The sequence below is a fragment of the Balaenoptera physalus genome (assembly GCF_965194825.1).
Source record: "Balaenoptera physalus genome assembly, chromosome: 1".
Lineage (NCBI taxonomy): Eukaryota > Metazoa > Chordata > Mammalia > Artiodactyla > Balaenopteridae > Balaenoptera > Balaenoptera physalus.
In genome coordinates this window covers 131,599,494-131,611,710 of record NC_138882.1, presented here as the reverse complement: position 1 = coordinate 131,611,710, position 12,217 = coordinate 131,599,494, and the positions used below count along the sequence as shown (strand labels likewise).

The window sequence follows — 12,217 nt, the reverse complement described above, 5'->3', positions numbered from 1 at the left end:
CACCACCCTGATCAAGTAATCAAAATGAACGGCACAATAATGGGATAAATCAAATGTATGAGATACAATGAAAAGAATACAGCATCACTTCTGTGATACTTCTCACCAAAGATGCATAATTTAATTTAATTATTAGTAAACCTCAGATAAAGCCAAAATGAAGGACATTCTGCAAAATAACTGGCTTGTCATCTTCAAAAATGTCATGAGATTCTCAGTAGAAACTGAGAACTGTTCCAGATTGAAGGAGCTTAAAGAAATATAACTGTTTTTCTGAATTGGATCTTTTTGCTATAAAGAACATTACTGAGATAACTGACAAACCTGAATGGAGTCTGAGAGTTGACAGTGGAATGAAATGGTTATATTGTGTTTATGTAGGAGAATGTCTTTATTTTAGGAATCCACTAATGTATTGGGGAGATTATGAGCATCAGATTGGCAATTTGCTCTCCAATGGTTCAGGTGAAAAAAACGTACCATAGTTGCAACTTTTTTTGAGATTGCTTCAAAATGAAAACTTAAAAAAATATATATTCACTTTGGCCACTTAATTTCCTAGGTCTTTGCACATGCCCCTACACCAGCCCTTTCCCCAGAATTACCCCCTTGGGAACCCTTGCTTCTCCATCATGTCACTTCCTCTGTGTAGGGAGGGTACCCTTTAGAATATGTACCATGTTCCCTGGCATTAACGTTTACCTGTCTATGTCTACATTTCTATTTACCCCAAAGCATAGATAGAGTCCATGCCCATCACACTCATATCTGTATCCCTAGTACTTAGCACAGCACCTGGCATTGTGCTTGATGAACAGCCATGCGGAGAGGGAGAGAGACAAGATTATAGGTGTAAATTTGGGAAACACTTCTAGAGCCAACAAGGTTAAGTGGGGAAAGCAGGAGATTTGGATACTGCCTAGCCTAGGTTTGAATTACAGCTGGGTGATCCTAGACAAGACTTAGACTCTCTGAGCCTTGGTTTCCTCGCGTGTAAAATGGGTTGTTAGGTGAAGCAAAGGTAATAAGGTTTGTAAGTAAGTCATCTAGTTGAGTTCCTGGTGCTTAGCAGGTATGCAACAAATTTTAGTTTCCTTTTCACTTAAAAATAAGAATAAAAACCATCAAAGAAGACTAGAAGTTTAGAACTCCAGCTTATATTCCTGACTTTACTATAACCTTAGTACATGAACTTGGATACGTTATTTCACTTTACAAGACTTCAATTTGCTTCTCAGTAAAATGGAAGGTGGAAAAATGGAGAGATGAGGAGTGGGCTTAATGACTGTCATGCTACCAAGATCTCATAGTTCTAAAATATAACAAGATTTCCCTTCTGGGTAATAGTGAGTACAGACAATGAAGGATAAGAAAGATTCTGCTATATTTAAAGGATGTTCCTCAGTTTAAGTTTAGCAGACTAAGTCCACCTCCTGCTGGACTGTACAATTGACTCGTTTATACCTGTTTAAAGCAGAGGTAAATTGAGAGGTGGTAGTGTTGTTAGGTTACTGTTGAGCACATTAATAATTTATGAGCCATCAAGGAATTAACACACACTTTCAGTTAATACTGCATTTTTCCTTATTCGTAATTCTTTGCCTAATTGCTTTTTCCTTTAAAAATAAGGGAGCTGAGACCTTAGATATTTGCCTAATGGCTCAAACAGAGCCATGACCCATTGCCAAGTCTTTCAGTCCTTTTATAGCCTGGGGACATTTGCCATTGAAAGAAAGCTGATGGGTTTGATTTTCCTGAAAGAGATACTTTGCACTGACCTCTGGCCCCATTAGATACTTTGGTCATTGCCCATTCACTGTAATGGGTGCAATAAATTTGTTTTAATTTAGGACATTATCAAGTAGGGAATATTGACAAAGACAAAACAATGTTTTGAAAAGAGCCAGGATGAAGTCATGAATAAATAAATATGTTGAATTTAGCTGATAAATTAACAAAGGTTTATTCATAAGAGTCTGACTAGACTATTTCAAAGTTAGGCCAAAGGTGATTCCATTTCTAATAGAAATGTCGTCTTTCTCTTTAGGCCAGAGGAAATGTGTGCATCATAGAAAGACATTGCAAAGTGTAGAAAGGCATTTATCCCTTCTTACAGATCTGTTTTAAATAGATCTATTTGTTTTCAGCTAAATGCCAAAAACAGCCAGATGAGTCTAGTAGCCTTTTCTACAGCAGGGCATTTATTTTCTTTGTGTAAATACCTTTATTAGGGATCTCAGCAGGCTGTTTCTCCACCTTTTCTTTGTATTAGTCCTTTAGAGTAGTGTCACAGCACTGAAATTCTGGTTAAACATTACCTGTCTGTATTTCCTTTTGAGTGAAAGAAATGACTCCTAACTTGGATATATTCCTCTTGAGGAAGGGGATAAGGGTGCAGATGGCACTGATCCTTATGCTAATATTCTTACACAGGTAATGTCGTTCGGACAGACAGCAAAAAGATCCAATAAACCGCAAAGCATATTTGCAAAGCTGTGAGGCCTTGGATGGTGTTGTTTTATGCAAAGTCCAAATGGCTAAATCTTCCAGGTTACAGGTAGCCCGAGGGCATTTTTAGCTGCATAAAAACTAATTGGAACAACTTGAATGGAAGAAAATTTTGCCTGAAGTCTTTAATCACGCTGGTAACTTAATCGTTTTCTGTTCCACTTAGGGCAGTTTTAGGAAAGTGAATCCATGCATGCAGCTTAGGAAACCTTACACAAGCTCAGAAGAGTTGGGGAGAATCATAAACATCTCATTTAGCAAGTGTGGGGTGTGTGTCTCATGTTTTGACATCACTGCTCAGGGACAGGAAAGCCATAGTTAGATAGGGGAAAGTATAATTTTTTAAAAGGTCTAACAAAGCAAGACACGAGAAAGCTGATTCTGGTTTCTCTATGATGATGAGGAATATTTCTCCATGAGGAATTTATTGATCATCTTTATATGCAACAGGTCCAAAACTCTGTAACTCATGACTAATTCAGTGAGCTCTCCACATGGTAACACACCAACAGTTTGACATGTGCTGCTGTGAAATGAAGTGTATTTTAGAAGAAAGAGAGTGGACTGAAAGTCTAAAGACCTTTTGATCAAGTTCTGGTTCTGCCTCTTGCTAGCTCTGTAAGTTTATGCAGGTTTTTCAGACTTCTTGAGCCTGGCTTTCCACCTGCATGGAATTAATACTTTCTCAGACACCTCATGGAGGTTTTGTAAAAATTCTTTAAGCTAATCAATAGAAAAGTACGTGCAAGCTATAAAGCCCTCTGCAAATATAAGAAATTATTTTTATATCACTATGATAGGATAATGTTCTAGGTCATTTTATTTTTATTTGGTTGTTTTAATTTCACTCTTGCATGTAGACTACATGCATTTGCTGTAATTCACCGAATCAAAATCCCCAGCTCTGCAAAAGCCACACTTGGAAGAACATGATAAAAACGGTTTCGTTTGGACTGTACACCCATCTGAAGTCTTCTTTGGAATGTAATTCAGTCAGAAGCAATTATGGCACTAGTAAATATTCTGAGAATTCATGAAATCCCACAGTCCAAACCATGATTCACTGCTTCAATACCAAAAGCATTTGGAAGCCACAACACTGGCTGCTTTTGAGGCTTTAAATGGGGCCACTTGCACTCACTGTGGCACTGCCTGCTCCCACCACTCAGGAGAGATGGCACTCAAATTCCCTGGAGTCTCTTCAAACAGTATTTTTCTTCCTTCCTCGTGGACCTTCCTTAACAATGTACCTTTACTTCCTCGTGGACCTTCCTTAACAATATACCTTTCTGGATTAAGAGATGATATAGTGTTTTAGGGTTTTTCCCCACCCCTCAGGCATTCAACATGAGTATTCTACAATTTTATCTTATATAAAAACCTTTGTGAAGCAGCGCTGAATTTCCAATACCAGCCTTAAACAACCTGTCATTCAAATCCTTAAGGATGGGTTTATGTGAAAGTGATTTCTCCACACTTGCCTTTGCTTCATCTTAGATGGCAGTGTGGTTCTTCCTTTGAAAAAAAAAAAGCACTAATGGAGATGGTTCCTTCAGGCAACTAGCATGGTTCAGTTACTATATCAAATGAAATGTATATAGACAAAAAGCTACAAACACCAGCTTGAGTAGGAGCAGTAATGTGTAGCCAGGTATGCTGTGGCATGTGTGCGCGACTCAGGCATTCAGCCCTGGCCAAATGTCAGACAGTGCAGATAAGGCAGATAAAAATCTTCTGCCTAAGTGGGAACTGTGTAATCTCACTCTGCCTTTCCAACACATCGAAACTAGTTTCACAAAGTCTACGTAGTTCCCAAAAACCTCTAAAGCATCATAGAATGTAAGAAATAGAGGTCATGTGACCTTCAGGTGGATACTTGGATTCCTCTGTAGCACCCTGCGCTACCAGATGCTCCAGCCATAGCTTGAATACGTCCAGGGATGGGACGGTACCTCCTTCTAGAACATCTCAATCTATTTTTGGACAATTCTAATTTTAGGAAATGTGGTGTTTTGTTTTAACTATTCCCAGTGTCTAAGGCTCTACTTAACCTGTGGGGAATGTCACCTATCTGAGGTCTATATCGGTTCTGAATATTCAACCAGTGGCAATCCCATCTACCCACTTGTCATCTGGCACAGAGCTCCCCTTGTTACTACAAAGCAATCAGGAGAAACTCTGCCCATTATCTGAAGCTAGCTCTATGTTCTAACCTATGGATTTCCCCTTTAAATTTATACTTACCAAAAAGAAATAAAGCAAATCTAGCATGATTTTTTTCTTACTAAAGCCATGCTAGCTTCTAGTAATCAGAACTTTTTTTTAAATGTACAGAAAAACTCTGTTTTAATATTCCTTTTGGGAGTTTTGCCCATATGTGCATTAACCCACCAGTTTAGTTTGTAAACTAACTCCTGCCTTGAAGAATTGAAGCTGTATTTGGGTATATTCTATCTGCTAGTACTTTTCCCATTCTTCACAGTTCCTCTGTACCTTACATATATATTGATTTACTTCTCATTGGATAATACTTTTGCTCAACGTGCTTGTCATGAGCGTCACTATCTCTGCATTCATTTCAGCCAACATAGCCTCATATTTTAGTTTTGAATGTCCTTGTTGTCTTTGCTCAGGGTACATGAGTGACTGCAAACAGGCTATTTTGTGCTGACAAGCCATAGTCTGAATGGTGTGCAGACACAAAAATACAAATTGCATGTTTTGGATTTGGGTTTGAACTGGCCTCATTAGCAGCCAATCTACTAGGTAGTCTATACCCATAAAGCATGGATCGAGAAGCAAAAACTAGTTTCTGAATTTTGGTTCTGCTCTTCATGCTGGATAAATTATTCATTCCCTAGTGCACCTTTATAAGAGAAAATGGCTGATGATTATGCTTACCTTTACAGATACATCACAGAGCTAATATGAACTATTTAGCGTAAAATGACTGAAACTTTTTTAACACTAAAATAAGATATATCAATATAATGTTGTAGTATGCAAAAACTAACCTAAAGACTATCTTGTTCTCTTTAAAAGAGAATGTTTCATTCCATTCCCATAAAAGGTATACATAAAATTACATTATAATATTATATATCATTCATATATATGCCTATATATGATATATATTATCCTTTCAGCATAAAGAAAGCTACCTAGGTGACCAGGAATATGAAACACTGAAAAATTGAGTGTTTTCCTTACCTGCCATTAGTTCACATTTACTTTCACTGAATTCATGGGGCAGCTGCATCCTGGAAATGCCTATTTTCACTGACCACAACTTCAGCAAACAGAGGTCCCGGTGTGTCTCTTAAACTCTGGGCTTCTGTGAAACTCCTGCTGAAGTCTGGATACCCGTGGGTTGAGGTAAACTAGTTCCACTGATCAGGGTCTGGTTTCTTCTGCTTTGTTTGACTTGGGTGTGCTTAGCTTCCATCTGTCTGTCATCCTAGAATAGCAGCCAGAGACAGCCTGTGTGGTATCTCTTGGGCAGGAAGGTTAAGTCCCCTGGCATGAATTGCATTCAGCAACTAAATAAATAAGATAGCTTGGAGATGGGCTTTTATTCATAGGAAACCAGATAGCCGTTTTGATGATAAAAGATTTATTCCCTATTGTCTTCTTGTTGCCAGGACTACTGCTTATGGCACGTTTCTTAAAAGGAGCTAGAGTGCTAAAGAGGTTATAGGAGTTAGTAGGGTAATTTTTATTTTCAAGAATATCTTGAATGATATTATATTGCCCAGAACTGAGTGTGATTTGCCATTTAATGTTGATTGAGATCACACCATGTCCCACTTTAAGTCAATACTTCTTTTTAATCATTGTTTTCCTCTAAGAAACAACATCTTCACTTTATAGCTTAAGAAACTGACCAAACATGTCGTCAGTTTTAAGGCAGCTAAATGAATTAATCAATGCGAATTCATGTAAGTGTTTAGAAAAATCTAACTACTCAAAATGAACATTTTGTGATAACTTAACTTTATTTAACACAATTTTATTATTTTAACTATTTACAAAGTACCAGCTAGGTCCTATTAGAGACCCAAAGGTGTTAGGATCTCTGACCTGCAGGAGCATTCTGTTTAGTAGGGTATTAGTATACAAATACAGATCATTCTACACCAAGGCAGACTCTGATAAGCACTGTGCTAGGAGTACAAAGTACTAGAAGGGTATGGAATTGTGACTGGGAGTATCCAAGAAGACTTTGAGGAAATGCTTTCTTTGAGTTGGAACTTGACAAATAACAAAAGTAGGTAACATTTATTGAGCGCTTACTAAATGTCAGCACTGTTCAAAGTACTTCAAATTTATTAATTCCTTTAATTCTCTTGATTAACATTATAAGCTAAGTCTTGTTATAATTCCCATTTTACAGTTGTACAAACTGAGGCACAGAACAGTTAAATAATTTGCCAAAGGTCATAGAGCTGGTAAGTGATGGAGTGAAGTTTCAAATTCAAGGAGTCTTGCACCAGAATGCTTACTGTCATTCTTAACCATAACGCCATACTACTTCCCGTCAGGGAAAAATAAGATGTCACCAAGCAGATTCAGGGCAGCGGCTCAGCCACAGCCATGGAGAAGGGAAAATTCAGGAATGTTTGGAAAGGCCAAAGTTTATTAGTGTGGCTTGAATGTGGAGAAACAAAAAAGGGACTGAGGAATTGTAGACTATAAGATATACACAGAATGCAAGGAGGTTTGGATTGCAGAAGGTTGGATTTGCAGGTTTGGCCTGAGGAACTGCAGTGGGGAGCAGGGAAGTGCCTGGTCAGATTTTTGTCAGAGGAAGACCTTGTGGAGAGGAGGATTGAGTGACTGAAGAGAGGGACATCCTTTAGGAATCTATGAATTAAATCATTAAAAAACCAATTTTTGAGCTTCTCCTATGTGCCAAGCACTGTTCTGAGTGCTGAGCATATAGCAAGGAATAAGGGAGACAAGATAGACAAGGCTTCCAATTTCATTGTTTGAAAGAATATGGAAATAAATGGATGAATAAGCAAGTTAATTTTATATAGTCCTGGAAGAAAGAAATAGGTCAATGTGATATGACAGAAAGCGACCATTGGCAGGGGAATGGCCACTTTGGAATGGTGGTCAGGGAAGGCCTCTCTGAGCAGGTGACATTCCAACTGAGGCCTGAATGACAGAGGAGCCAGTCACGGGGAAGGCAGGGGAAGGGTTCAGCAAAACAGGATTTGGGTTTATGAGGAAAAGCAGAATTAACAAATGCAAAAGCTCTGGATTGGGAAAGAGTTTGGAAGGTTCAAAGGACAGAAAGAATGCCAAAAGAAGTGCTTAGCAGAGATGGGGAGGGATACAAGGCAAGGTTGGAGAGACAAGCAGGGCTAGCGCCTTGTAGGTTAGGGTAAAGTATTTGTGTTTTATTCTAAATGAACTGGGAAGCAATTGGAAGGTTTTAAGTATGTTTTAAGTAGGTGAATGGCTTACTCTGTTTTATATTTTGAAAAGATCACTCTGGGTAATTTATGGAGAATGGATTATAAGGGGACAGAAGTGAAAGCAGGAAAATCAATTAGAGGCAAATTGCAGAGGTCCAGAAAAGAAAGAGATTATACGGCCTAGACCTTGAAGGAGGAGAGATGGATGGATTAGGGTTACATTTTGGAGGCAAAGTTAAAAAGATTTGGATTAGGTGCAAGATATGGGAAAAAGAAAGGTACCAATGATGACTCCAAGAATTTTGAACCCACTGAATGGTGTGGTGCCTGTAATGAGCTAGAGAGAACTAGCTTGGGAACAGGGGGAGTTACGAGTTCTGCTATGGACATGTGGGGCTGTTTGGGGGGTAACTAGGTCACCTCTTTCAGGATGCTAAAGTCTGGATGAGAGAGGTGGATACCACAGGAATTACAGTTATACAATTAACTGACAAATGTGACTAGATATTAGGGCGAGGGCTTTGATAACTTCGGGTTTGAATCTGAAAAGGTAGAAAGGAAGAGATCCCATTAACCAACATGATAGAGTAGGAGAAGTTTGGCAAAGAGAAGGCTTAATGAAAGCCAGGAATCATGAGGAAATTCCCATTTGAATAGTGGACAAAGGTACAGGCTTTAGAATCTGAAAGACTTGGGATTGAATCCTAGGTGAGCCGTTTACCAAACCCGTGTAACAAGTTACTTGGTTGCCTCAGCCCCCGTTTCTAATCTATAAAATGAGAGAAATGATTTGGTAATGATAAGATAGTGATAATGAGTAAATGAAATGATATATGTAAATGCTTAATACATAGGAATCATGCAATAAATACTATTATCACTGTCTCTTATAATCACTATTATAATAATAACAATATAAAAATAACAATAACTGTTGGGATGTGTTTTATTTCTGTTGATTATTACTAAGATAATAATGTTCTGACTATTAGTTCCTTTTAAGCAAGGCTTGCAAGGATATTAATCCAGATTTGATAGTCAACTCTTTTTTGCTATATTTAATCATCAAAACAAATTACATATTATTTATGTACTTTTCCCAATTTACAGATCAATACACTAAGGCTCCGAAAGGGTACCATGTCCAAGGTTACACAGCTAGGAATTGGAGCCTACCTGGAAGAGCCAGGACTCACACCTGGATCTGACTTGCTCCAAATAATCCTGAACTCTTCCCCAACAAATCACCAGTGAGATAAAAATACCATTGTACCACTTTGCCAGTTCTCTGGGATCTATGCTGAGTGAATAAATTCTGTTTTATAAAAATGTTATTAGCAAATCACCACCGTGGTTTTCACAGTGTCTCATGGAATTTTCCAGTGCTGGACAATGTGCCTCTCAAGGCCTGTCTTTAGAGGACATGAAGAAAAGTCTCCAGTTCTCACCCATTGACAAATATGGTAAGTATACAGATTCATCAGATTGACTAAGGAAACTACTCCTAGGAAGGTGATGTCTATTTGGAAATGAAGGAGAAAAGATTCTATTTTGTAATAAGTAGAGATGAAGGGTACTTTAAAAATATTATATTATAAAAGTGCAGACTTTGCTCTTGTAAGTCTTGTATAAGTCTACAGACAGTTACCTTTGCATTTAATAATGTGTGCATAAGTGAGTAGTGTATGTGGAAGTATATGGGAGTGTGTGTGCCCGTGGGAAAAAGTACAACTCTTTTTTGAAAATAGTCTCCTGCATCTCGTGACATTCCAAACACCTTGTTTCCACCTTATTGAGTCTACTACCTCTAAGTCCCACATTGTGCAGGTGTAGGGAGGAGGAGAAAACAAGAGATGAATTTCCACAATTACATCATATCCTTGCTAAAGAGGAGTGTTTCCTCTTTAGCAAGTACCGGAGGGTAAAACGTGAACCCAGCTATTTGCTCAAAAAGCTGGAGAGGAGGTGAGGGTATCACTGATGGGATCTGTTTTGCACAGGACTATTTTAGAAAGAACTAATAAAGCTCTTCGAAATAGTTAACATAGCTCTGTGCTCGCCCCTGGAAGCCAGAGGATGGTCAGTCCCCCTTTTCAGCTGCCATATAAATGTGCCAGGCCTCTGGTGTCCTTTCTCCCACCTCTAAGCCTGAGAAGCTCTATATTTAACTGGAATTTTAGTACAATGGGCTCATTTATTCATGGGAACTTCCTTTGACAATATGGAGGACTGAAAAAATGTACGTCAGTTAAAGAGATCAGATTTATTACAAGGACTGGGTTTGTGGAAGAATAAATTCGGTGGTGTGTGCCTGGTTCTGTGATATAGATGGCAATAGACCCTGCAGCTTTAGAATCCTCACCAATGCACCTCGGCTGCAGAGTATCATACCTAAGGCAATAGGAAGCCTCTAAGAAACGAAGAAAAAAAATTGTTCTGCATAGATTCGACAAACTACTTGGGAACACTAAAGAAAGGAAACTTTGTGCTTCCGACTCCCAGTACATGTCTAGAATGCAATCGAGTGCTTTTTATCATCAGCTTTACAACATAATTGGCCAATCCAGTAACGGGGGAAAATGTGCTCTAAGTGTCACATCACCACATTTTTTATAGATATAATATCATTTTTTCAAACCTTTACAGATGTGACTGCACAACCACAAAACAGAGGGCACCCTTTGAAATGTGTGCTTTGACCAGAAGTCTTTTCTTTCATGATGGAGTTTCAAGATGAAGCATTTCTTAACGATCTGTTTCTTAAAGGGATAAGACATTGAGCAGAATTCCTCAAAATGAAGTTAGACAAAAGTGATGCAATGATTTAAAAAAGTAGGGTTTTCCTATGCATATATGTACCAGGGGTAGAAGAAAACATTAGCATGTTTGAATGGAGTGACAGTCCCAATAGACAAAAAAGATATATTCAATATCTCCCACTAGGAACATCACATCGTATAAGAAAGAACTCTTTAATTGCCCTCCATTTCTACTTCATAAACTAGTTGTGGTATAACAGCAACTTTATGAACTGTTTCTTCCCCACCCACAGAACAGGGCTAGAGAATGAAGATAAAATTAAGTACCTAACTGTACTTGAGACCTTTCACCCTGAAGTGACAAAACATGTAGACATGGTTCAGTCTTTCCTTAAAGCCTATGTTCAAATTTCATTTGGTCCCTCTTACGCTGAGTGACTGCACAGAGTCTGTCCTTCAACTCTGGTGATGACGGTGTCCATAATAAATGTCAGCATCCATGCCCTGCTGATTTTGCTACCCATCTCCGAAGGCGAGCCCTCCCACCCTAGAAGGACAGGTGCTCACAATCAGATTTCCACTGGAGTCCTATGGAGAGAGAGGCATGGAGCGTCATAGGCCAGAAAAATCCATGCGGTGCATTAAAAGGTTGATTATAGTGATGGAAGGATTACGAGCTTATTAAAGCATCTGTCTATGCCTGGGATGAAGTTGCGGTTTCAGTCTGGACGAAAGGAAATATTTTTGCTCTAAGGTGTAGATTTCTAGTCCGCCCAGAATTAGGATTCAGTAATGAGTATCCTGCTTCCCCTAATCTCAGCGGGCCAGGGCCAGCCCCACTAGCAGGAGAGGACCGGTCACAGCAGCGTTGGCAGCGGTGGTGCTGCCTCTCGGGAGAGTATATGTGCTGCCTAAGAGCTTTTGACAGAGACCTTTCTTATGAAAATTAATATGCCCATCGAACTGCACATTGCCAGAAGTCTTAATGAAAATGTGGATGGCTGAGCTGGTTCTGAAAACTCAGCTATCAAAGGGGAGCAAAGGCAGCATTAGCTATTGACAAATGTGCCCATTTTCACAGAAACAATGAATGGTTTCCCTACTTGGAATGGAAAGGTAACTGCTTCCCTGCTCACGTCCTACGTTCTCTAGGACTGTGGCCAGATTCTGAGGCACTAGCTCAATTCTCTGGACACACCCAGGGCTATTGCTTCAATGAGCATCAAATGCCACTAGTATTCAGACCTAAGCACTAAAGTACACTTAAAAATTGGACTTTCAGATAGAAAAAAAAAGAAAACAACCAGAGCCAACGTGTTACAGAGAATACTCTTTCCTTTTCTCTACTGCCATCTCCACCTCCCTTTTCAGCCGTCAACGGTTTTGCACTCACTATGTGTCAGACACTGTGCTAATTGTCTTATGTGCATTACCAGCCTTATGACTTCTCCCCTCTACAAATGAAGACACAGGCTCAGAAAGGTTAACAAAAGTCACAGAACTGGTAAGTAGTGGGGGCAGGGCTTA

At 39.1% G+C, this 12,217-nt stretch overlaps 1 protein-coding gene across 6 annotated transcripts in view; it reads left to right on the top strand.

Moving 5' to 3' along the window:
* The window catches only part of LOC309640595 (serine/threonine-protein kinase TNNI3K), a 299,196-nt gene that overhangs the window by 282,941 nt on the left and 4,038 nt on the right, over positions 1-12,217 (top strand). For 5 of the 6 annotated variants that reach the window (XM_082419553.1, XM_082419557.1, XM_082419556.1 and 2 more), the window contains one exon: positions 9,315-9,394. In XM_082419553.1, coding sequence (XP_082275679.1) covers positions 9,315-9,394 — 80 coding nt within the window. Of the gene's footprint in view, positions 1-9,294; positions 9,395-12,217 lie in introns of all 6 variants that reach the window. The other variant, XM_082419555.1, reaches the window with a different exon arrangement.